The sequence below is a fragment of the Salmo salar genome, unplaced genomic scaffold (genome assembly GCF_965601325.2).
Source record: "Salmo salar unplaced genomic scaffold, fSalSal1 ptg000129l, whole genome shotgun sequence".
NCBI classification, from domain to species: Eukaryota; Metazoa; Chordata; class Actinopteri; order Salmoniformes; family Salmonidae; genus Salmo; species Salmo salar.
In genome coordinates, this window is record NW_027675318.1 from 803,271 (window position 1) to 830,001 (window position 26,731).

General features: G+C 39.2%; 2 protein-coding genes across 2 annotated transcripts in view; one reads left to right on the forward strand and one right to left on the reverse strand.

Annotated features, from left to right (window-relative positions):
* The window catches only part of LOC145866103 (tripartite motif-containing protein 16-like), a 384,803-nt gene that overhangs the window by 106,591 nt on the left and 251,481 nt on the right, over nucleotides 1-26,731 (forward strand). The gene's annotated exons all lie outside the window — the stretch shown is intronic.
* On the reverse strand, nucleotides 1,217-9,212 carry LOC145866095 (uncharacterized). The gene is made up of 2 exons (XM_082970960.1): nucleotides 8,601-9,212; nucleotides 1,217-4,378 (listed from the first exon to the last, which is right to left on the reverse strand). The coding sequence occupies exons 1-2, from the start codon at nucleotides 9,001-9,003 to the stop codon at nucleotides 3,546-3,548; spliced, it is 1,236 nt and encodes a 411-aa protein (XP_082827086.1). The 5' UTR covers nucleotides 9,004-9,212; the 3' UTR covers nucleotides 1,217-3,545.

Consider the following 26,731-nt stretch of genomic DNA (forward strand, 5'->3'; position numbering starts at 1 on the left):
ATCCCGGCCGGACGCATTTTTTTAGGTCCAAAAAGAGGACATGTCCGGGAAAAAGAGGACGTATGGTCACCCTACATAATTAGATGCTATTTTTAAACTACAATGACCATAATGCACTGCGTGCCTACTTGTCTTGTCTGTGTTTATTTTACACCTGCTATGTAAAAGAGACAGAAGAATGCACGATGGTCAATGCTATCTGGGATCCTTGGGACATCCCTACCCTAAACCCTAACCTTAACCTCTACCTTAACCATTTTAAATGTCAACTTCAACGGGCTAGGGACGTCCCAAGGATGTATCTCTACCTGAAAATACATGATCTAAGTGATTGATAGTTGGTATTCAGCAGTCATAAAGCCTTATTTACTTTAATGAACTACTAAAATAGTGAATTTGTTAGACAGCAGCTCTACACTTTATTGACTGACTGATCCATTCATCCTTCCATCCCTCCTCAGCCTTCCTCTCCTCTGAAGACCCAGTGAGGGTGGAGCTCAGTCAGAGAGCTGTTGAGGGACTGGTTAGGAAGACCACTTCTACAGCCAGAGAGGTGAGAGGTCAGACATGGTTTAGATGGTAAATATTTATGTCCCCTTAGCGGTTCATCACGTCAGCAAAAGGGAATATGTTCCATCATCCATGTTTATTTACATTAGTGCAAATTGTTCACTGATATTGGTGTAATTTCTCACCCCTTTTGGCTGTATGAAGTTAATTTCCCCTCAGACACACATTTGTTCTTTGATATTATGAAGGTCATTTGTGTAGAATGTACCTTTCCCCACTCATTCACCCCATCTCTTTACATTGCTGATGCATATTCAGTGGCCTGACTTTGTCAAAGGCCCATCCTGGTAGATCTGAACCTAATGCAGCTTGGAGTGATCAGATGACAGAAGTCACATGTAGGTGCCAGGTGTAACTGAGGCCATAGATGCTCCATATCCATTACTTTGAGTGTTTTATATAATATGACTAAATGTGTTTCTGTGTTGCAGGGGCAGTCAGAAATGGAACAGCAAGGCCACAGAACATGACATAAGCAGAGCTGTGGGAGACCACCTCAAGCCCCTGGTAGAGCCGGGGGTGGTGTTTACCACTCCACCACGCCTTCAGCAGGCTGGAAACGTGGGATTGATACAGTTTTTCATACTAAGGTGGACCAATAGTTTGTTGATTGGTCAGTCATTGGGTTCATTAGTTTTGCAATATGTTCAAATCAAATCAAGCTTTATTTATACAGCACATTTCAGACATGGATGCTTCACAGGAAAAAAAATAAAACAATGAAAATAAACAGAAATATTTACCACAACAAACATAAGATTAACAACTGAAAGACAGATTAGCATTCTAAGGAAAATCCATTGATTAAAATATTAATTGGATGCAACATCCAACCCCAAATATAACTTGTTTTTTAGGAGGGGCTCTGAAAGACACTATGGGGGTGTCCACTGGAAGTTGACTAGTAACAACAACTGGGACCTAAAAGACACCCACCATGAGACCCACTAAATCTGCCCAAGAAGAGGAAAACAAAAGAAAAACCCACACCAAACTTAAAGACAGGAAGTAAACCAAAAAGGTGGAGCAACTAAAGGTGTTGACTCTCCACATGTATCAAGACAACTGGAGCACTGGGCCAGACACTCTTAAATAGAACCTGGACCAGCTCAGGTGAAACACCTTCCCACTAACGAGATGGACAAGCCAGCACAGGTGTAACACATACTGACTAACGAGGTGACACCAATCAGTGCGTCCTACGTGCTAACGAGCTAGACGGGCTAACGAGCTAGACGTCCTAACGAGCTAGACGTGCTAACGAGCTAGACGTGCTAACGAGCTAGACGTGCTAACGAGCTAGACGAGCTGACGAGCTAGACGGGCTAACGAGCTAGACGGGCTAACGAGCTAGACGGGCTAACGAGCTAGACGTGCTAAAGTCCAACCTCAAAACATAAATGGAAAAACCAAAGCCTGTAACACCTTCCCCCTTAAGACAACAAATATATCCTACATTTCTTTTGGACAAATTTGCTCACCACCAACAGAAAACAACTTCCATTTCACATTATAATCAACTACAATGCTTCACCTTCACCAATATAAACATGGTGTCTACTGGATGTCAACAATTAAAAACAAGAAAAAAAACCTTATTTCTAAATAATAATATACAATAGTATTATTTGTTTCTCCTTTTTCTTTCTATAGAATCCTAAATCCCACTAGCTTCTAGAACTCTCGTCTTCCTAAAACTCACTAGCTTCTAGAACTCTCGTCTTCCTAAAACTCACTAGCTTCTAGAACTCTCGTCTTCCTAAATCCCACTAGCTTCTAGAACTCTCCTCTTCCTAAAACTCACTAGATTCTAGAACTCTCCTCTTCCTAAAACTCACTAGCTTCTAGAACTCTCGTCTTCCTAAAACTCACTAGCTTCTAGAACTCTCGTCTTCCTAAAACTCACTAGCTTCTAGAACTCTCCTCTTCCTAAAACTCACTAGCTTCTAGAACTCTCGTCCCCTTGGAACGAGCCCAAACAAAACTCATCTCCAATACGGAAAAACGTGCAGTCAAAATAAATTCTGATCCATGGCAATGCACTGCCTAAATGCAAAACACAAATCTTATATCCATTTGGGGGGAAATCAGGTTGAATCTGCTCTTGAAACTAACACAACAAAACAAAAAACACATGGAAATGGAGATATATTTTACCTCACTGGTTAGAGGACAACCTGCAGAAGACAGTCAGCTACATTTTGGAGTGATGCATTTAAATTTAGGGGTCGCTAAACAAAGGAACACAACACTTATTTGTCATAACTCATCGATATCATGTTGAAATCATTTGTGCGAGAGGAGGGAGATGAGGTTGCACGTCCTGTTAAAACTAACAGCTCAAAAACCACACAGAATCTGGGAATAATGTGTACATCCCTGGTTAGAGGACAATTTGTAGAAAACAGCCAGATACATTTTGATTGAAGTGCGTCACCAACGTGGTAAGTGTAACACAACTCTTTTTGTGTTAGTCACTTTTTGTTAAATCACATAAATAGTAACTCTTCCATTTCAGAGCCTGGATTTTCCCCCTGAGGCTAATATCCATATCATGTTGAAATCAATAGAACAGGGGACAAACGTTTAGGGTTCTACATTGTGACATCATTAAAATACTCCTTCTACAATGTTAAAACATTCTACATTGTGACATTATATCATTGATATCATGAAACAACTCCTTCATGTATTTTCTGATGTTTGATCAGATGTCTTTTATCGGAGTATCTCTTGTCACATTGACCACAGCTATAAGGTTTTTCTCCTGTGTGTGTTCTCTGGTGTGATGTCAGCTGGCCAGATTGACCAAAACGCTTCCCACATTGATCACAGCTATAAGGTTTCTCTCCTGTGTGTGTTCTCTGGTGTATCTTCAGTTCGCCAGATTGAACAAAACTCTTGCCACATCGAGTACAGCTATAGGGTTTCTCTCCTGTGTGTCTTCTTTGGTGTATCGTCAGATGGTTAGATTTTTAAAAAAACTTCCCACATCGAGTACAGCTATAGGATTTCTCTCCTGTGTGTGTTCTCTGGTGAAGAGTCAGATTGCGCAAGCAAGTAAAACTCTTCCCACATTCATCACAGCTAGAAAGTTTCTCTCCTGTGTGTATTCTCTGGTGTGATATCAGGCTGCTTCGATGAGTAAAACTCTTCCCACATTGATCACAGCTAAAAGGTTTCTCTCCTGTGCGTGTTCTCTGGTGGAATTTCAGGCTGGTTGAACGAGTAAAACTCTTCCCACATTCATCACAGCTAGAAAGTTTCTCTCCTGTGTGTGTTCTCTGGTGTGATATCAGGCTGCTTCGATGAGTAAAACTCTTCCCACATTCATCACAGCTAGAAAGTTTCTCTCCTGTGTGTATTCTCTGGTGTGATATCAGGCTGCTTCGATGAGTAAAACTCTTCCCACATTCATCACAGCTATATGGTTTCTCTCCTGTGTGTGTTCTCTGGTGTGTTATCAGGTTGCCTAGCTGAGTAAAACTCTTCCCACATTCATCACAGCTATATGGTTTCTCTCCTGTGTGTGTTCTTTGGTGTACAATAAGATGGCTAGATGTATCAAAACTCTTCCCACATTGAGTACAGCAATAAGCTTTCTCTACTGTGTGGCTTCTCCGATGAATTTTAATGCCTGATGAGGTGAATCTCTTCCCACAGTCAGAGCAGCAGTGAGTTCTCTTCCCTGTGGGTCTCTGCTGGTGTTTCTTGAGGAGTTCTGATCTGGAGAGACTCTTCTCTGCCTCATCAGCATCATGAGGTTGTTGAGGCTCCCCAGAGGATCCACTATAGTCACGTCTCTCTCCTGTGTGAATGACAAAGTCATACAGATGGTTAAAGGCCCACAACAGCAGAAATCCACTGTAAAAGGTCATGCCAACAGCGTAGCCATGATGTTGTACAACAATTGACATCTGTAATGAATGTAATGATTACTTGACATTTGTCTTAAAATGAGCAACAATAGTCATATTTTGTCTTGTTTTCACATTAGTAGTAACATCTAAGATTGGAGGCCCTTTTCTATGTTTGCTGGTGAGAAAAGATTTTTGCTCAGGGGAGTAACCTCCATTACCAGGTTGCTAATGAGTTCATTTCACACTACTTTGGATTATAATTGTCAGGCTCGCTTGAATCTCCTGCTTAATATGTTTGTGTCGTCGTCGCAAATCAACCGCTTTGTACTTAAAAAACACTTCAACCAGTAAAATGCTCTTTGGCTTTTCCATCAGCCTGACAATGAGGGTTTGTACACTGTTTGCCAAATTGGCCCATAACTTCACCTAACAACAAATATAGACCTACTGTTGGACCCATAACTTCACCTAACAATAACATAGACCTACTGTAGGACCCATAACTTCGCCTAACAATAACATAGACCTACTGTAGGAACCATAACTTCACCTAACAATAACATAGACCTACTGTAGGACCCATAACTTCACCTAACAATAACATAGACCTACTGTAGGACCCATAACTACACCTAACAACAAATATAGGAAAATAGCTCTGTGTGTTGAACAATAGCCTATCCATCAAGGAACAGTTCTCTACACATTATGAGCTAAGTATCTCCGTTTCCAAACGGACTAACGAGACCCTACTGTAAATCAAGCAGACAATAACACATTATAAACATCAATTTGTTAGGGATGTTGGATCCAACGTGGAGCACGGCATAACTGTCTTTACCAGAGTAATGAATGAAGAAGCACTTTGGTTGTTGTTGCATGTCGTGATGTTTGTAATTTGACTGTCATTCAGAAAAGTATTTCCTGGATCTTCTGATAGTTGATCATGTGACTGTAACTAAACAGCTACAGTATTAAGTATTATGTGTAATTATTGAAGAACTGCGTTAATGACAGTATCCATTTGAGTGTTGTCAATAAAGCTAAGATAAAAAAATAAAAAAATGTATTTCACCTTTATTTAACCAGGTAGGCTAGTTGAGAACAAGTTCTCATTTACAACTGTGACCTGGCCAAGATAAAGCAAAGCAGTGCGACACAAACAACAGTTACACGTGGGATAAACAAACAAACAGTCAATAACACAATAGAAAAATCTATATACAGTGTGTGCAAATGGAGTACGGAGGCAAGGCAATAAATAGACCATAGTAGTGAAGTAATTACAATTTAACACTGGAGTGATAGATGTTCAAGTAGAAATACTGGTGTGCAAAAGAGCAAAAAAACGTAAATAAAAACATGGGGATGAGGTAGGCAGTTGGATGGACTATTTACAGATGGGCTGTGTACAGCTGCAGCGATCGGTAAGCTGCTCAGATAGCTGATGCTTGGAGTTAGTGAGGGAGATATAAGTCTCCAAGTTAAGCGATTTTTGCAATTCGTTCCAGTCATTGGCAGCAGAGAACTGGAAGGAAATGCGGCCAAAGTAGGTGTTGGCTTTGGGGATGACCAGTGAGATATACCTCCTGGAGCGTGTGCTATGGGTGGGTGTTGCTATGGTGACCAGTGAGCTGAGTTAAGGCGGCCTAGCAAAGACTTGTAGATGACCTGGAGCCAATGGGTTTGGCGACGAATATGTAGCGAGGGCCAGCCGACGAGAGCATACAGGGTGCAGTGGTGGGTGGTATATGGGACTTTGGTGACAAAACGGATGGCACTGTGATAAGACTGCATCCAGTTTGATGAGTAGAGTGTTGGAGGCTATTTTGAAAATGACATCGCCGAAGTCAAGGATCGGTAGGATAGCCAGTTTTACGAGGGTATGTTTGGCAGCGTGAGTGAAGGAGGCTTTGTTGCGAAATAGGAAGCCGATGCTAGATTTAATTTTGGATTGGAAATGCTTAATATTAGTCTGGAAGGAGAGTTTACAGTCTAGCCAGACACCTAGGTATTTGTAGTTGTCCACATATTCTAAGTCAGAACCGTCCAGAGTAGTGATGCTGGACGGGCGAGCAGGTGCGGTATCCCAGGTCCATAACAAATGTAGTTTTGTTCGAAAAAGCTCATAATTTATGCCCAAAAAGCTCCGTGTTGTTAGCGCGTCGTGTAGGCTACTCAAAAACATGAACGTCGCCCGCCGGACATGTCTTCACCAAAAAGGGAGAAAAAAATTATGTACGTTCGTTCAAACATGTCAAACGTTGTATAGCATAAAATGTTAGGGCCTTTTTCAATCAGAACTTCAATAATATTCAAGGCGGACGATTGCATTCTCTTTTAAAACGTATTGGAACGAGGGTACCCAACATGCACTCGCGCGCCAGAGTAGTATCGGCCATCCGCTTATGACCAACGTTCCAAGTCTCTTGTTCGGTCAGTTTTCATAGTAGAAGACTCAAACCACTTTGTAAAGACTGGTGACATCTAGTGGAAGCCATAGGAAGTGCTCAATGATTAATAAGCCCCTGTATGTTTCAATGGCATAGGCTTAAAAGTAATTCAACACATCAGGTATCCACTTCCTGTCAGAATTTGTCTCAGGGTTTTGACTGCCATATGAGTTCTGTTATACTTACAGACACCATTCAAACAGTTTTAGAAAATTCAGAGTGTTTTCTATCCAAACCTGAACAATAATATGCATATCCTAGCTTCTGAGTTGGTGTAGGAGGCAGTTAAAAATGGGCACATATTTTTTTTTAAATTCTCAATACTGTCCCCTATCCCCAACATTAAAGGCACAGTCAACTTAGTGTATGTAAACTTCTGACCCACTGGAATTGTGATACAGTGAATTATAAGTGAAATAATCTGTAAACAATTGTTGGAAAAACTACTTGTGTCATGCACAAAGTAGATGTCCTAACCGACTTGTCAAAACTATAGTTTGTTATCAAACAATTTGTGGAGTGGTTGAAAAACAAGTTTTGATGACTCCAACCTAAGTGTATGTAAACTTCTGACTTCAACTGTAGCTGACATACTGGTACATACTGCTGTAAAGATATGCTATGTGGTTCATAAGGACAGCGTAGCTAGCTAACATACTGGTACATACTGCTGTAAAGATATGCTATGTGGTTCATAAGGACAGCGTAGCTTGCTAACATACTGGTACATACTGCTGTAAAGATATGCTGTGTGGTTCATAAGGACAGCGTAGCTTGCTAACATACTGGTACATACTGCTGTAAAGATATGCTGTGTGGTTCATAAGGACAGCGTAGCTAGCTAACATACTGGTACATACTGCTGTAAAGATATGCTATGCGGTTTGTAAGGATAACGTAGCCAACATATCGTTACATTGCTCAACATTCTCTTAACATTTGTCATAATTAGTTAAAGCAGTTCATTTGTATCCACTCTCTCGTCGGACTTCGGCTGCATATTTTCCACAATTTTTTTCAAATCTGGTAAAATAGTTGAAGCCCCGCCCATTTCCTGAAGAATTGCATTATGGGCCCTAAAAGCACAGAAATAGTGTCCTCTGCATATATACTTCGTATTTTGGCGACTGTAGTACCACACCCGGGAACTTTTGGCATACTAACTATATCCACACTATGACAAATAAGCATAATATATAGTATGGTTAGTATGAGTATTCGAACACAGCTCAAGTCTCTGGGCAGCCATTTTGTTTCTGTTTTAAAACTAGGTTGCCCCTTTAAAAAAGCCACACAATCAATCAACCAATCTGCAGTTCATACAATAACAAAGCTGTACTTCCACCACTGTTTTGGTAATAAGATGATTATGGGGTTGGAGAAATGTAACTACTCTCAAATTCATAGACAGACCGATGGATGCAAGGACTGACCATCCATGATATCAACATTATAGTTTTAACCATGTTGAGGCTATACAGTGTTGGTTTACATTGTTTCTAAACATTGGAGTAAAAAAAGCTTATTTGGGGTTCTGATGGGGTACAACAGTTGAACTAAGCTCATGAGGCATGTGTTATATTCTTCAAGAACCAATGGCTATAATTAAATAATTTTAAAGAAAAAAAAAATGGATGTAGCAATTACAGATTTCCCCTTTAACACCTCAGTTTAACACGTGTAGAGTTTGTGCCTCTGTTTTTAAAACAGTACTTACTAGTGTTAATCAGGGCCCGTTCATCGTTAGAACCATTGGATGCCTTAACATGCCTTTGGGAAACCGGGACCAGATATCCAGTTTCTTCCTCTTCTTCCTTCTTCGATGTGACAGTCATCTCCTCCTCCTCTTTCACTCCAAAAACTGCATCCTCCTCCTCCTTCACTCTGAACGTGTCTTCCTCTTCTTTTACTGTAACATCCTCCTCCTCTTTCACTCTGAACACGTCTTCCTCTTCTTTCACTGTAATGTCTTTCTCTTCTTCTTTCACGGTAACAGCCTCACCCTCTACTTGTTTTTGTATTGAAACAGCCTCCTCTTCCTCCTCCTCTTTGACGAGAGCTTCTTTCTCCGTCCAGCAGACATCTTCTTTAACAGGAGGAGAGTAGCTTTGTGAGCGCATGGTCGGAGATGTTAGCTAGCTAGGCTAATGCTAACTTAACCAGCCCGCTAGCTGACTAATAACAACAACACCGTAAATATGAAATTAAATCGGATAACTAACTAGACGACAAAAGTGTCTTTAAAACACAGTTGCTAATATACACTAAAGCGCCCAAAGAGCTTTATTGGTTCGGCTATTTTGTCTAGCAAGCTACAGAGGTCGCTGAATAACTGTTGCTACTGTTGAAAGAAGCGTTCCGTCCACTAGATTATACGTCACACCAACAGCATTACCTTAAATTCCCACACCGCCATCTGCTGACTGGAGTGGGTAACGCAGTTGAGTAAAATGTTTATTTTATTGTCAGACAAAAAGTTAAAGTGTAGGAAGCATGAGTTTTTACTCACCAGCGTAACAACACAGTGTGGTTAAAGACTTACTAAGCTAGTTGTAGTCACGATATGGTTACCTATAAGTACAAACAGCTATGTTTTTGCATTATTACAAATGTATGAACTTATTTCGGGAAATCTTCTAAACTACCCACAATGCACTATTTCCCAACGTCATATGTATTATCAACTCTATGCTACCGAGTTTGTATGCCAGTGTAACGGTGTAATGAAGTTACATTTAAAAAATGTATTTAACCATTATTTAACCAGGCAAGCCAGCTAAGAACAAATTATTATTTACAATGACCGACCTACCCCTGCCAAACCCTAACCCAGACGATGCTGGGCCACTGTGCGCTGCCCTATGGGACTCCCTATCCCGGCCTGTTATGATACAGCCTAGTTTTGAACCAGGGTCTGTGGTGACGCCTCTAGCACTGAGATGCAGGACCTTAGACTGCTGCTCGTGTCTTTACATTACAGTCAGTGATAAAGGTATGGGATTCTGGGTAATACAAAGCAGATTTATGGAGAATTTAGAAATTGAGTGGTCCTGGGATAGAAATGTATGAAGTTGACATTAGATCATAAACCATCCACCTTTTACATCATAAATTAGCAATTTATGTTTTAGTAACTTCTGTTGTTGGTTTGGCCTCTCTTTATATGTTATTTGCCGAATCTCAGTTTTCCATGTGGGTTTTATGCTAAAGTTCCCTCTTTCAAGTTGGTAGCAAACTGGAAAATGCATCTTCTATAGGAGTGCTATTTATATCCTGAACATTCATCCACACTGCATCTTCTTTAGGAGTGCTATTTATATCCTGATCATTCATCCACACTGCATCTTCTTTAGGAGTGCTATTTATATCCTGATCATTCATCCACACTGCATCATCTTTAGGAGTGCTATTTATATCCTGTCGACTACTGATCATTCATCCACACTGCATCTTCTTTAGGAGTGCTATTTATATCCTGATCATTCATCCACACTGCATCTTCTTTAGGAGTGCTATTTATAACCTGCCATTACTGATCATTCATCCACACTGCATCTTCTTTAGGAGTGCTATTTATATCCTGATCATTCATCCACACTGCATCTTCTTTAGGAGTGCTATTTATATCCTGATCATTCATCCACACTGCATCTTCTTTAGGAGTGCTATTTATATCCTGATCATTCATCCACACTGCATCTTCTTTAGGAGTGCTATTTATATCCTGTCACTACTGATCATTCATCCACACTGCATCTTCTTTAGGAGTGCTATTTATATCCTGTTGACTACTGATCATTCATCCACACTGCATCTTCTATAGGAGTGCTATTTATATCCTGATCATTCATCCACACTGCATCTTCTATAGGAGTGCTATTTATATCCTGATCATTCATCCACACTGCATCTTCTATAGGAGTGCTATTTATATCCTGATCATTCATCCACACTGCATCTTCTATAGGAGTGCTATTTATATCCTGTCACTACTGATCATTCATCCACACTGCATCTTCTTTATGAGTGCTATTTATATCCTGATCATTCATCCACACTGCATCTCCTTTAGGGCTGCTATTTATATCCTGTCACTACTGATCATTCATCCACACTGCATCTTCTTTATGAGTGCTATTTATATCCTGATCATTCATCCCCACTGCATCTTCTTTAGGAGTGCTATTTATATCCTGATCATTCATCCACACTGCATCTTCTTTAGGAGTGCTATTTATATCCTGATCATTCATCCACACTGCATCTTCTATAGGAGTGCTATTTATATCCTGATCATTCATCCACACTGCATCTTCTTTAGGAGTGCTATTTATATCCTGATCATTCATCCACACTGCATCTTCTATAGGAGTGCTATTTATATCCTGATCATTCATCCACACTGCATCTTCTATTGGAGTGCTATTTATATCCTGATCATTCATCCACACTGCATCTTCTATAGGAGTGCTATTTATATCCTGTCACTACTGATCATTCATCCACACTGCATCTTCTTTATGAGTGCTATTTATATCCTGATCATTCATCCACACTGCATCTCCTTTAGGGCTGCTATTTATATCCTGTCACTACTGATCATTCATCCACACTGCATCTTCTTTATGAGTGCTATTTATATCCTGATCATTCATCCCCACTGCATCTTCTTTAGGAGTGCTATTTATATCCTGATCATTCATCCACACTGCATCTTCTTTAGGAGTGCTATTTATATCCTGATCATTCATCCACACTGCATCTTCTATAGGAGTGCTATTTATATCCTGATCATTCATCCACACTGCATCTTCTTTAGGAGTGCTATTTATATCCTGATCATTCATCCACACTGCATCTTCTTTAGGAGTGCTATTTATATCCTGATCATTCATCCACACTGCATCTTCTATAGGAGTGCTATTTTTATCCTGTCACTACTGATCATTCATCCACACTGCATCTCCTTTAGGAGTGCTATTTATATCCTGATCATTCATCCTCACTGCATCTTCTATAGGAGTGCTATTTATATCCTGTCACTACTGATCATTCATCCACACTGCATCTCCTTTAGGAGTGCTATTTATATCCTGATCATTCATCCACACTGCATCTCCTTTAGGAGTGGTATTTATATCCTGTCACTACTGATCATTCATCCACACTGCATCTTCTTTAGGAGTGCTATTTATATCCTGATCATTCATCCACACTGCATCATCTTTAGGAGTGATATTTATATCCTGATCATTCATCCACACTGCATCTTCTTTAGGAGTGCTATTTATATCCTGATCATTCATCCACACTGCATCTTCTTTAGGAGTGATATTTATATCCTGATCATTCATCCACACTGCATCTTCTTTAGGAGTGCTATTTATATCCTGATCATTCATCCACACTGCATCTTCTTTAGGAGTGCTATTTATATCCTGATCATTCATCCACACTGCATCTTCTTTAGGAGTGCTATTTATATTCTGATCATTCATCCACACTGCATCTTCTTTAGGAGTGCTATTTATATCCTGATCATTCATCCACACTGCAACTTCTTTAGGAGTGCTATTTATATCCTGTCACTACTGATCATTCATCCACACTGCATCATCTTTAGGAGTGCTATTTATATCCTGATCATTCATCCACACTGCATCTTCTTTAGGAGTGCTATTTATATCCTGTTGACTACTGATCATTCATCCACACTGCATCTTCTTTAGGAGTGATATTTATATCCTGATCATTCATCCACACTGCATCTTCTTTAGGAGTGCTATTTATATCCTGATCATTCATCCACACTGCATCTTCTTTAGGAGTGCTATTTATATCCTGATCATTCATCCACACTGCATCTTCTTTAGGAGTGCTATTTATATTCTGATCATTCATCCACACTGCATCTTCTTTAGGAGTGCTATTTATATCCTGATCATTCATCCACACTGCAACTTCTTTAGGAGTGCTATTTATATCCTGTCACTACTGATCATTCATCCACACTGCATCTTCTTTAGGAGTGCTATTTATATTCTGATCATTCATCCACACTGCATCTTCTTTAGGAGTGCTATTTATATCCTGATCATTCATCCACACTGCATCTTCTTTAGGAGAGCTATTTATATCCTGTCACTACTGATCATTCATCCACACTGCATCTTCTTTAGGAGTGCTATTTATATCCTGATCATTCATCCACACTGCAACTTCTTTAGGAGTGCTATTTATATCCTGTCACTACTGATCATTCATCCACACTGCATCATCTTTAGGAGTGCTATTTATATCCTGATCATTCATCCACACTGCATCTTCTTTAGGAGTGCTATTTATATCCTGATCATTCATCCACACTGCATCTTCTTTAGGAGTGCTATTTATATTCTGATCATTCATCCACACTGCATCTTCTTTAGGAGTGCTATTTATATCCTGATCATTCATCCACACTGCAACTTCTTTAGGAGTGCTATTTATATCCTGTCACTACTGATCATTCATCCACACTGCATCTTCTTTAGGAGTGCTATTTATATTCTGATCATTCATCCACACTGCATCTTCTTTAGGAGTGCTATTTATATCCTGATCATTCATCCACACTGCATCTTCTATAGGAGTGCTATTTATATTCTGATCATTCATCCACACTGCATCTTCTTTAGGAGTGCTATTTATATCCTGATCATTCATCCTCACTGCATCTTCTATAGGAGTGCTATTTATATCCTGTCATTACTGATCATTCATCCACACTGCATCTTCTATAGGAGTGCTATTTATATCCTGATCATTCATCCACACTGCATCTTCTATAGGAGTGCTATTTATATCCTGTCACTACTGATCATTCATCCACACTGCATCTTCTTTATGAGTGCTATTTATATCCTGATCATTCATCCACACTGCATCTCCTTTAGGGCTGCTATTTATATCCTGTCACTACTGATCATTCATCCACACTGCATCTTCTTTATGAGTGCTATTTATATCCTGATCATTCATCCCCACTGCATCTTCTTTAGGAGTGCTATTTATATCCTGATCATTCATCCACACTGCATCTTCTTTAGGAGTGCTATTTATATCCTGATCATTCATCCACACTGCATCTTCTATAGGCGTGCTATTTATATCCTGATCATTCATCCACACTGCATCTTCTTTAGGAGTGCTATTTATATCCTGATCATTCATCCACACTGCATCTTCTTTAGGAGTGCTATTTATATCCTGATCATTCATCCACACTGCATCTTCTATAGGAGTGCTATTTTTATCCTGTCACTACTGATCATTCATCCACACTGCATCTCCTTTAGGAGTGCTATTTATATCCTGATCATTCATCCTCACTGCATCTTCTATAGGAGTGCTATTTATATCCTGTCACTACTGATCATTCATCCACACTGCATCTCCTTTAGGAGTGCTATTTATATCCTGATCATTCATCCACACTGCATCTCCTTTAGGAGTGGTATTTATATCCTGTCACTACTGATCATTCATCCACACTGCATCTTCTTTAGGAGTGCTATTTATATCCTGATCATTCATCCACACTGCATCATCTTTAGGAGTGATATTTATATCCTGATCATTCATCCACACTGCATCTTCTTTAGGAGTGCTATTTATATCCTGATCATTCATCCACACTGCATCTTCTTTAGGAGTGATATTTATATCCTGATCATTCATCCACACTGCATCTTCTTTAGGAGTGCTATTTATATCCTGATCATTCATCCACACTGCATCTTCTTTAGGAGTGCTATTTATATCCTGATCATTCATCCACACTGCATCTTCTTTAGGAGTGCTATTTATATTCTGATCATTCATCCACACTGCATCTTCTTTAGGAGTGCTATTTATATCCTGATCATTCATCCACACTGCAACTTCTTTAGGAGTGCTATTTATATCCTGTCACTACTGATCATTCATCCACACTGCATCATCTTTAGGAGTGCTATTTATATCCTGATCATTCATCCACACTGCATCTTCTTTAGGAGTGCTATTTATATCCTGTTGACTACTGATCATTCATCCACACTGCATCTTCTTTAGGAGTGATATTTATATCCTGATCATTCATCCACACTGCATCTTCTTTAGGAGTGCTATTTATATCCTGATCATTCATCCACACTGCATCTTCTTTAGGAGTGCTATTTATATCCTGATCATTCATCCACACTGCATCTTCTTTAGGAGTGCTATTTATATTCTGATCATTCATCCACACTGCATCTTCTTTAGGAGTGCTATTTATATCCTGATCATTCATCCACACTGCAACTTCTTTAGGAGTGCTATTTATATCCTGTCACTACTGATCATTCATCCACACTGCATCTTCTTTAGGAGTGCTATTTATATTCTGATCATTCATCCACACTGCATCTTCTTTAGGAGTGCTATTTATATCCTGATCATTCATCCACACTGCATCTTCTTTAGGAGAGCTATTTATATCCTGTCACTACTGATCATTCATCCACACTGCATCTTCTTTAGGAGTGCTATTTATATTCTGATCATTCATCCACACTGCATCATCTATAGGAGTGCTATTTATATCCTGATCATTCATCCACACTGCATCTTCTTTAGGAGTGCTATTTATATCCTGATCATTCATCCACACTGCATCTTCTTTAGGAGTGCTATTTATATCCTGATCATTCATCCACACTGCATCTTCTTTAGGAGTGCTATTTATATCCTGATCATTCATCCACACTGCAACTTCTTTAGGAGTGCTATTTATATCCTGTCACTACTGATCATTCATCCACACTGCATCTTCTTTAGGAGTGCTATTTATATTCTGATCATTCATCCACACTGCATCTTCTTTAGGAGTGCTATTTATATCCTGATCATTCATCCACACTGCAACTTCTTTAGGAGTGCTATTTATATCCTGTCACTACTGATCATTCATCCACACTGCATCTTCTTTAGGAGTGCTATTTATATTCTGATCATTCATCCACACTGCATCTTCTTTAGGAGTGCTATTTATATCCTGATCATTCATCCACACTGCATCTTCTATAGGAGTGCTATTTATATTCTGATCATTCATCCACACTGCATCTTCTTTAGGAGTGCTATTTATATCCTGATCATTCATCCTCACTGCATCTTCTATAGGAGTGCTATTTATATCCTGTCATTACTGATCATTCATCCACACTGTGTGTCTCATCAATGCAGGTAATTTATGACATGTATAAAGTATGTGTTTTATAAACTCATGAACACCAGCCAGTTTATCAGCCCGGTTCTGTTAGTTTAGGTGGATTATACTTCTTCACCACCAGAGGGGGACGTTGAGTAATATTTCAGGTTAATTTGATATATTTTGATACTAAAATGGATGACAGTTTATTCTGATGTTGTGAATATGAGATTACACATGGAAACAATGTATTTATTTTATTATAGTAAATTAGGAATTATTAGGAACTGTTAAATCCACTATATGATCATAATAACTTTGACAGACATCTTGATAGTTTTTTGTTAGTATATTATACGGCAGATTTGTGGAGAATTACTATCGGAGTGCTATTTATATCCCGTCACTACTGATCATTCATCCATACTGTGTGTGTCCCATCATTGCAGCTTTGGAAATAAATGAACTGTCCATTCATTGCTCCTTCCTGTGTTGACTCACTGACTTGAGAGACGGGAACAGGAAGGTCACACTAGGTTGATATCTAGCTCAAGCTTGCAAACGTTAACCACACCTTTCCATGTACTGTGTGATTGGGTTATCTAGAGGGAACCCGTTAGCACGGTAGGCTCTGGTGCCTTCTTGCTGTGGGCTCAAATCGACAGAGGAAATCAACCTGCTTGCTACTTTTTGTTTTGTCAACTTTTCATTAGGGATGTTATGTTTGATACCGGAGCTACGAGGCCTGCGTCCAAATCGCTAAGCAGTAAACTTCAAAGCAGTGTACCGATGCCTGTATCACTTTATCAGCAGCACGTCATCAATGGCGTCTGAAGCTTCATTTGATCAAACAACCACCTGATTGGTTTGGTATTGGGCTTGTTCGACACTGCAGGCGACTGCCAACTGACTGATCTAGAAATCACCTTACATCATAAATAACTACTCATTATTATTTATAAATCAGTCAGCCAGTCACCATTTACCCACAATGCAGCATGGATTTGATGCTCTCGAACACGGCCAGTGGTTTAGTAGATGACAAAAAGGCCACACTGCGCATGCGATTCGGTGCTCAAACCTGTTGAACCTACATTGCCGTTCAAAAGTTTGGAGTCAATTAGAAATGTCCTTGTTTTCCATGAAAACATTCATGAAATGAGTTGCATAATGAATAGTAAATATAGTCAAGACCTTGACAAGGTTTTAAATAATGATTTTTAATTGGAATAATAATTGTGGCCTTCAGACTTTGAATCCTCCATTTGCAGCAATTACAGCCTTGCAGATCTTTGGCATTCTAGTTGTCAATTTGTTGAGGTAATCTAAAGAGATTTCACCCCATGTTTCCTGAAGCACCTCCCACAAATTGGATTGGATTGATGGGCACTTCTTACGTATCATACGGTCAAGCTGCTCCCACAACAGCTCAATAGGGTTGAGATCCAGTGACTGTGCTGACCACTCCATTATAGACAGAATACCAGCTGAATGCTTCTTCCCTAAATGGAGCTGTGCTTTGGGTCATTGTCCTGGTGTAGGAGGAAGTTGGCTCCAATTAAGCGCCGTCCACAGGGTATGGCATGGCTTTGCAAAATGGAGTGATAGCCTTCCTTCTTCAAGATCCCTTTTACCCTGTATAAATCTCCCACTTTACCACCACCAAAGCACCCCCAGACCATCACATTGCCTCCACCATGATGACAGAAGGCGTCAAGCACTCCTCCAGCATCTTTTCATTTTTTCTGGAACTCACGAATGTTGTTGTTTGTGATCCGAACACCTCAAACTTAGATTCGTCTGTCCATAATACTTTTTTCCAATCTTCCTCTGCCCAATGTCTGTGTTAGTTTGCCCATCTTAATCTTTTGCTTTTTTTAAACGGTCTGAGATATGGATTTTTCTTTGCAACTCTGCCTAGAAAGCCAACATCCCGGAGTCGCCTCTTCACTGTTGACGTTTAGACTGGTGTTTTGCGGGTACAATTTGAATAAGCACCTAGTTGAAAACTTGTGAGGCGTCTGTTTCTCAAATTAGACACTAATGTACTTGTCCTCTTGCTCAGTTGTGCACTGGGGCCTCCTTCCATTCTGGTTAGGCCAGTTTGCGCTGTTCTGTGTAGGGAGTAGTACACAGCATTGTACGAGATCTTCAGTTTCTTTGCAATTTCTCGCATGGAATAGCCTTCATTTCTCAGAAAAAGAATAGACTAACGTTTTTCAAAAGAAAGTTATTTGTTTCTGGCCATTTTGAGCCTGTAACCGAACCCACAAATGCTGATGCTCCAGATACTCAACTAGTTTAAAGAAGGACAGTTGTATTGCTTCTTTAATCAGAACAACAGTTTTCAGCTGTGCTAACATAATTGCAAAAGGGTTTTCTAATGATCAATTAGCCTTTTAAAATGATAAACTTGGAGAATATAAAATATAGAATATAATTTGATTTGTTTAACACTTTTTTTTGGTTACTACATGATTCCATATGAGTTATTTCATAGTTTTGATGTCTTCACTATTATTCTACAATGTAGACAACAGTTAAAATAAAGAAAAAACATTGAATTTGGAGGTGTGTCCAAACAATTGACCGGTACTGAATATGCATTGTGGAGGAGAACTGATCCTAGATCTGTACAAAGGCATAACATCTACAGCAGGAACAACTGTCTGTGTTAAAAAGGCCCAGCTGGATTGAATTGAGCCATTTAAAATGACATATTTGAATGTGAAATGATTTTCGGCTAAAATATCCTGGTAGTGGGTAAAGTTTATTTATTTTATACAGTCATTTTTTCTCATCTTTATCAAGGGTATCAATAACTAGGTGCTTATTTTGATATCTAGTTATTTGACTGAATCAGAAATACAGATGTGGAGTAGATGTAGAGTTTGTTTAAAATTCTCATAAAAAAATCTGAACTAATCAAACAACACTTGTTGCTCTTTGTACGTGTTGATATAATATTCATATTTAATGGACAGAAAAAAACGTTTCCCTAAACTGCTTTATAATATTATAATTCAATGAAGAATAAAAATAGTTTTCCCTTCTCAACTGCGTTTCCTCCCTCCAGACAGCAGATGGCGATATGTGTCTTTCAGGCGATGTTTCTAGTGTGACGTATAATCTAGTGGACGGAACGCTTCTTCAACAACTGCAGCCACCTCGGTAGCTCGCTAGCCGACAAAGTCGGAACATTCAAGTTCTTTGGACAATTTCGTGGTTTAATTGCCACTGTGATTTAAACATGCTTATGTGGAAACAACTAGCTACCCCATTAAATTTAATATTTACGTTGTAAGTCAACTAGCTGGCTGGTTAAATTAGCACTATGCTAATGCTAACTAGCTATTATCTCCGACCATGAGTTCACTAAGCTACTCTCCTCCTGTTAAAGAAGAGGTCTGCTGGACGGAGAAAGAAGCTCTGGTGAAAGAGGAGGCTGTTACAATACAAAAACAAGTAGAGGGTGAGGCTGTTACCGTGAAAGAAGAAGAGAAAGACGTTACAGAGAAAGAAGAGGAAGACGCCTTCAGAGTGAAAGAGGAGGAGGATGTTACTGTGAAAGAAGAGGAGGAAGATGCAGTTTTTGGAGTGGAGGATGAAGTGAAAGAAGATGAAGACGTTTTTGGAATTAAGGCTGAAGAGGGGTCAATTACTGTCAATGATGAAGAGAAGACTGGAGAACTGATTAACACCAGTAAATACAGTGAGTACTATCTAATAAAACAGGGACATTGATCTGATTAACACCAGTAAATACAGTGAGTACTATCTAATAAAACAGGGACATTGATCTGATTAACACCAGTAAATACAGTGAGTACTATCTAATAAAACAGGAACATTGATCTGGTTAACACCAGTAAATACAGTGAGTACTATCTAATAAAACAGGGACATTGATCTGATTAACACCAGTAAATACAGTGAGTACTATCTAATAAAACAGGGACATTGATCTGATTAACACCAGTAAATACAGTGAGTACTATCTAATAAAACAGGGACATTGATCTGATTAACACCAGTAAATACAGTGAGTACTATCTAATAAAACAGGGACATTGATCTGATTAACACCAGTAAATACAGTGAGTACTATCTAATAAAACAGGGACATTGATCTGATTAACACCAGTAAATACATTGAGTACTATCTTATAAAACAGGGACATTGATCTGATTAACACCAGTAAATACAGTGAGTACTATCTAATAAAACAGGGACACAAACTCTGCAGTTGTTGAACTAATGTGTGATTTTTAAAAGGGCATTCTACACTCAAATATGTTTTTGTACTGTATGAATTGTTCATGACGTCCTCCAGGGATTTTTAAACTTTTCCTGTTGGAAAGTGATATATAAATACAGTAAATTATAAACACACTAAAGGGAAACAAATAAATGTTTTGAGCAAAATAGTGTTTTTTTAACAACTGCAAACTAGAAGGAGTGAGTGATGTCATAGTAAGGCCTTCAAGGAGTTGGCTTGATGGGAAGTCATGATGTCATCCAATAGGAGACTGATCTTCATGTGAATATTCATTATTCTTTTTAAAATCCTTCATGTTCTGTCAAGTTGGTTGTTGATCATTGCTAGAAAGCCGTTTTCAAGTCTTGCCATAGACTTTCAAGATGATTTAAGTCCAAACTGTAACTAGGCCACTCAGGAACATTCAATGTCATCTTGGTAAGCTCCTCCAGTGTAGATTTGGCCTTGTGGTTTAGGTTATTGTCCTGTTAGGACAGTTTTTTGTATTCAGATTTCTGAAATGCTCTCTAACTACGTAACACTTAGTGTCTCCTTATATGACACTGGGAAAATAGTTTTCATGGGCACAGAAATCCTAAATCATTTCAGAGTTTGCTAAATCCAATGGTTCTAACCAAGAGTCACCTTAACTTTATTGACAACACCCAAATGGTTACTGTCATTAACGCGGTTCTTCAATAATTACACATAATACTGTAGCTGTTTAGTTACAGTCACATGTTCAACTATCATCAGCTGATCCAGGAAATCATTTTCTGAATGACAGTCACATGACAAACATCACGACATGCAACAACAACCAAAGTGCTTCTTCATTCATTACTCTGGTAAAGACAGTTATGCCGTGCTCCACGTTGGATCCAACATCCCTAACAAATTGATGTTTATAATGTGTTATTGTCTGCTTGATTTACTGTAGGGTCTTGTTAGTCTGTTTGGAAACAGAGATACTTAGCTCATCATGTGTAGAGAACTGTTCCTTGATGGATAGGCTATTGTACAACACACAGAGATATTTTCCTATATTTGTTGTTATGGGTCCTACAGTAGGTCTATGTTGTTGTTAGGTGAAGTTATGGGTCCTACAGTAGGTCTATGTTATTGTTAGATGAAGTTATGGGTCCTACAGTAGGTCTATGTTGTTGTTAGGTGACATTATGGGTCCTACAGTAGGTCTATGTTGTTATTAGGTGAAGTTATGGGTCCTACAGTAGGTCTATGTTATTGTTAGGTGAAGTTATGGGTCCTACAGTAGGTCTATGTTGTTGTTAGGTGAAGTTATGGGTCCTACAGTAGGTCTATGTTGTTGTTAGGTGAAGTTATGGGTCCTACAGTAGGTCTATGTTATTGTTAGGTGAAGTTATGGGTCCTACAGTAGGTCTATGTTGTTGTTATGGGTCCTACAGTAGGTCTATGTTATTGTTATGGGTCCTAGAGGACACTATGTATGTCATGCAACAACAACCAAAGTGCTTCGTTCATTACATAGGTATGTTTGTTGTTAGGTGAAGTTATGGGCCAATTTGGCAAACAGTGTACAAACCCTCATTGTCAGGCTGATGGAAAAGCCAAAGAGCATTTTACTGGTTGAAGTGTTTTTTTACGTACAAAGTGGTTGATTTGCGATGACGACACAAACATTATATTAAGCAGGACATTCAAACGAGCCTTACAATTATAATCCAAAGTAGTGTGAAATGAACTCATAAGCAACCTGGTAATGGATGTTACTCCCCTGAGTTTTCCCCCATTCAGAATACATTGTGAAAAACTAAAATCTTTTCTCACCATTTTTGCTCCTGACAGATATACTACATCCATAACTATCGGTTTCCTCATTAGCAGGGAGGAGTTTCTGCAATCAAATTGCCCTCGTGCCACAATTTTAGCAAACACAGAAAGGGGCCTATATTGGAGACCAAAAGTCGTCTGGCACACTGCTTAGAGTTTCAACAACATGAATAACTTATTTCTAGCCTACAATCATCGATGTCACTACTAATGTGAAAAGAAGACAAAATATGACTTCTTGCTCATTTTAAGACAATTGTCAAATAATTTTAACATTCATTACAGACGTCAATTGTTGTCCAACATCATGGCTCCGCTGTTGGCATCACCTTTTACAATGGATTTCTGCTGTTGTGGGCCTTTATATCATCTGTCTGACTTTGTTGTTCACACAGGAGAGAAACTTCACTATCGTGGATCCTCTGGGGAGCCTCAACAACCTCATGATGCTGACGAGGCAGAGAAGAGTCTCTCCAGATCACAACACCTCAAGAAACACCTGCAGAGATCCACAGGGAAGAAATCTAACTGCTACTCTGAGTGTGGGAAGAGATTCACCTCCTCAGCAGGCATTAAAATTCATCAGAGAATCCATACAGGAGAGAAACCTTTTACCTGTACTCAATGTGGGAAGGGTTATAGCTCATCTAGCAGTCTGACAGTACACAAGAGAATACACACAGGAGAGAAATCTTATAGCTGTGGTCAATGTGGGAAGAGTTTTGGTCAATCTGGACAGCTGACAGTGCACCAGAGAATACACACAGGAGAGAAACCTTATAGCTGTGGTCAATGTGGGAAGAGGTTTGCTGCATCTATCACTCTGACTCAACACCAGAGAAGACACACAGGAGAGAAACCTTATAGCTGTGATCAATGTGGGAAGAGTTTTACTACATCTTGCGATCTGACTTCACACCAGAGAACGCACACAGGAGAGAAACCTTATATCTGTGGTCAATGTGGGAAGAGTTTTAGTCAATCTAGCTATCTGACAATGCACCAGAGAACGCACACAGGAGAGAAACCTTGTATCTGTGGTCAATGTGGGAAGAGTTTTAGTCAATCTAGCCGTCTGACAGTACACAAGAGAATACACACAGGAGAGAAATCTTATAGCTGTGACCAGAGATAATCTGATAAAAGACTTCTGATCAAACATCAGAAAATACATGAAGGAGTTGTTTCATGATATCAATGAATTAATGTCTCAATGTAGAATGTTTTAACATTGTAGTAGGAGTATTTTAATGATGTCACAATGTAGAACCCTAAACGTTTGTCCCCTGTTCTATTGATTTCAACATGATATGGATATTAGCCTCAGGGGGAAAATCCAGGCTCTGAAATGGAAGAGTTACTATTTATGTGATTTAACTAAAAGTGACTAACACAAAAAGAGCTGTGTTACATTTACCATGTTGGTGACCCACTGGAATCAAAATGCAACACTTCAAAATGTAGCGAGCTGTTTTCTACAAGTTGTCCTTTAACCAGTGATGTACACATTATTCCCAGATTCTGTGTGCTTTTTGAGCTGTTAGTTTTAACAGGACGTGCAACCTCATCTCCCTCCTCTCGCACAATTGATTTCAACATGATATCTATGAGTTATGACAAATAAGTGTTGTGTTCCTTTGTTTAGCGACCCCTAAATTTAAATGCATCACTCCAAAATGTAGCTGACTGTCTTCTGCAGGTTGTCCTCTAACCAGTGAGGTGAAATATATCTCCCATTTCCATGTGTTTTTTTTGTTGTGTTAGTTTCAACATCACGTACAACCTGATTTCCCCCCTAATGGATATCAGTGATTTATTGCTACTTGTCAAAACAACAGCGTTTTTGGTGCAGTTTATAAGGTGCTTGTTTTAAAAAATACAAGTAATATGATTATTATGGCTGATGTTTGTGTATATTGCACATTTTATGTTTAGGTTTTCAATATCACAAACTCTTTCTGCATATTGGTTATTGATTTGGACCCATTAAAACTGTGTTTTGACATTGGGGATATCCCACCTAGCAACATGTCATTGAAAAGCTGTTGAAAGTAGACTATGCAACCAAATATTTCATATTTACATTTCATGTAACATTTAGTAATGATTATTTTTAATGCAACCAACTGACATTTTTGGTACAATTATATTGACATTGTTGCCCTGCTTTTAGAATATCAGGGTTCATTCTCAGATGTGCCAAACCAAATGTACTAGAGCATGACATTGGGGACTGGGCCCCGTTCCAACAACATGCCTATCTAGTGAACACTGAAAAGAGAGAGAAGCTCTGCAGTGAGGTGTGGAAAGTTACTATGGATATTGCAGGAGTTTCATGGTGAGTGTCCATGGTGAGGACATCTTGGTTTCTGATTTTCTCAAGGTGGGCTGTTTTGCGTTTAGCCTGTGAGTTGTCATGGATCTTATCTTGACTGCACGTTTTTCCGTTTTGGAGATATGTGTTGTTTGGGCTCGTTCGAGAGTTCTAGAAGCTAGTGGGGGGAAAAAAAAACATTTTTTTCTTGTTTTTAATTGTTGACATCCTGTAGACACCATGTTTATATTGGTGAAGGTGAAGCATTGTAGTTGATTATAATGTGAAATAAAAGTTGTTTTCTGTTGGTGGTGAGCATTCTCGTAAGGTGTTACAGTCTTTGGTTTTTCCATTTATGGTTTGAGGTTTGGATTTTAGCTCGTTAGCGCGTCTAGCTCGTTAGCAGGTCTAGCTCGTTAGCACGTCTAGCTCGTTAGCACGTAGGACGCACTGATTGGTGTCACCTCGTTAGTCAGTATGTGTTACACCTGTGCTGGCTTGTCCATCTCGTTAGTGGGAAGGTGTTTCACCTGAGCTGGTCCAGGTTCTATTTAAGAGTGTCTGGCCCAGTGCTCCAGTTGTCTTGATACATGTGGAGAGTCAACACCTTTAGTTGCTCCACCTTTTTGGTTTGCTTCCTGTCTTTAAGTTTGGTGTGGGTTTTTCTTTTGTTTTCCTCTTCTTGGGCAGATTTAGTGGGTCTCATGGTGGGTGTCTTTTATGTCCCAGTTGTTGTTACTAGTCAACTTTCAGTGGACACTGAGATCAAAATTGCAACATTATGTTATAATACTTTTATTGCATCAAATGGTTGTTTTATGCAACAGAATAGAGGGTTCTTAGAACTATTGTGTCTGTGTTCTACTGAGGATGGGCCTCTGGGAGAAAACACTGACAGGAGATTTACAATGTCTTTTGGGTGATAAAACCTAAAGAGACTGCATTCCAGAGCATGAGTTAATGTTTCTGTTCTATATGGTACCAGGGAGAGATGACCCCAGGGCCAGACCCTGGTCTCTACACAGAGTACTGTTTTTACAGCAGATAGTCTCTGCTGAGAATTTATAAGTATCTTTCATACAAATCTTAACCTTGTGACCCGTTCTATACATCTGTTGTTGGTCATGTAGGTTAAAAGGGGTGTGTCTTGGCTGTAAAAGACCTTTGTACTTTTGTATCGTGGTTCTCAACGAATCATCTGGGGGTGATTCATCTCTCAACGAATCATCTGGGGGTGATTCGTCGACCAGCCATCATTTATCGTAGAGCACTCAATTGATTCACTTTATATGTGTACGTTGTATTGACCTGCTCCCTTATAAGTGAATAAAGATTGATTTTAAGAATAACTCTGACTTGTGTCATAAGTTTGTCTCCTCATTTGATATTAAAGAAATTAACCACCACATTTGGCGATGGGAATGTGAATCTTGACTTGGTGACCGCTCCTGACGACCTGGGTAAAGGGTGCATGAGGGATCCCTCAAACTTGGGATCTCAGGGAAACCACACAGACCATTTATGATAGTACGGTGCACCTGTAATTGTTTTAAACCTGTAATTGTTTTAAACCTGGACCCCATTTTAGAAGTATTGAAATATGTACATGTATGAGTTACATTATCCTAGGAACTAACCATGAGATAGAAATGTGAAGATATTCCAGCAGGTTAAAATATTGTTGAAAAACAACTAATTGATTATGTATGTTTGGGAATAGCATTGTGTGAATGTGATATGAGAGTTGTGTGACTGTGGTATGAGAGTTGTGTGACTGTGGATATGAGAGTTGTGTGACTGAGTCTTAATCTGATGTTTGGATAGTAACATAGAGATCTATAGTTCCTCACAGAGATTTATAGTTCCTCCTAGAGATCTATTGTTCCTCACAGAGATCTATAGTTCCTCACAGAGATCTATAGTTCCTCACAGAGATCTATAGTTCCTCACAGAGATCTATAGTTCCTCCTAGAGATCTATAGTTCCTCCTAGAGATCTATAGTTCCTCCTAGAGATCTATAGTTCCTCACAGAGATCTATAGTTCCTCCTAGAGATCTATAGTTCCTCCTAGAGATCTATAGTTCCTCCTAGAGATCTATAGTTCCTCACAGATATCTATAGTTCCTCACAGATATCTATAGATCCTCCTAGAGATCTATAGTTCCTCCTAGAGATCTATAGTTCCTCCTAGAGATCTATAGTTCCTCACAGAGATCTATAGTTCCTCCTAGAGATCTATAGTTCCTCT

Bases quoted from the DNA above. Each gene is read 5' to 3' on its own strand.
- LOC145866095 (XM_082970960.1), bottom strand. From the start codon at position 9,003: ATGCGCTCACAAAGCTACTCTCCTCCTGTTAAAGAAGATGTCTGCTGG. The intron at 4,379-8,600 runs GTAAGTACTGTT...TCATTCACACAG, and splicing joins ACGGGCCCTGATTAACACTA to GAGAGAGACGTGACTATAGT.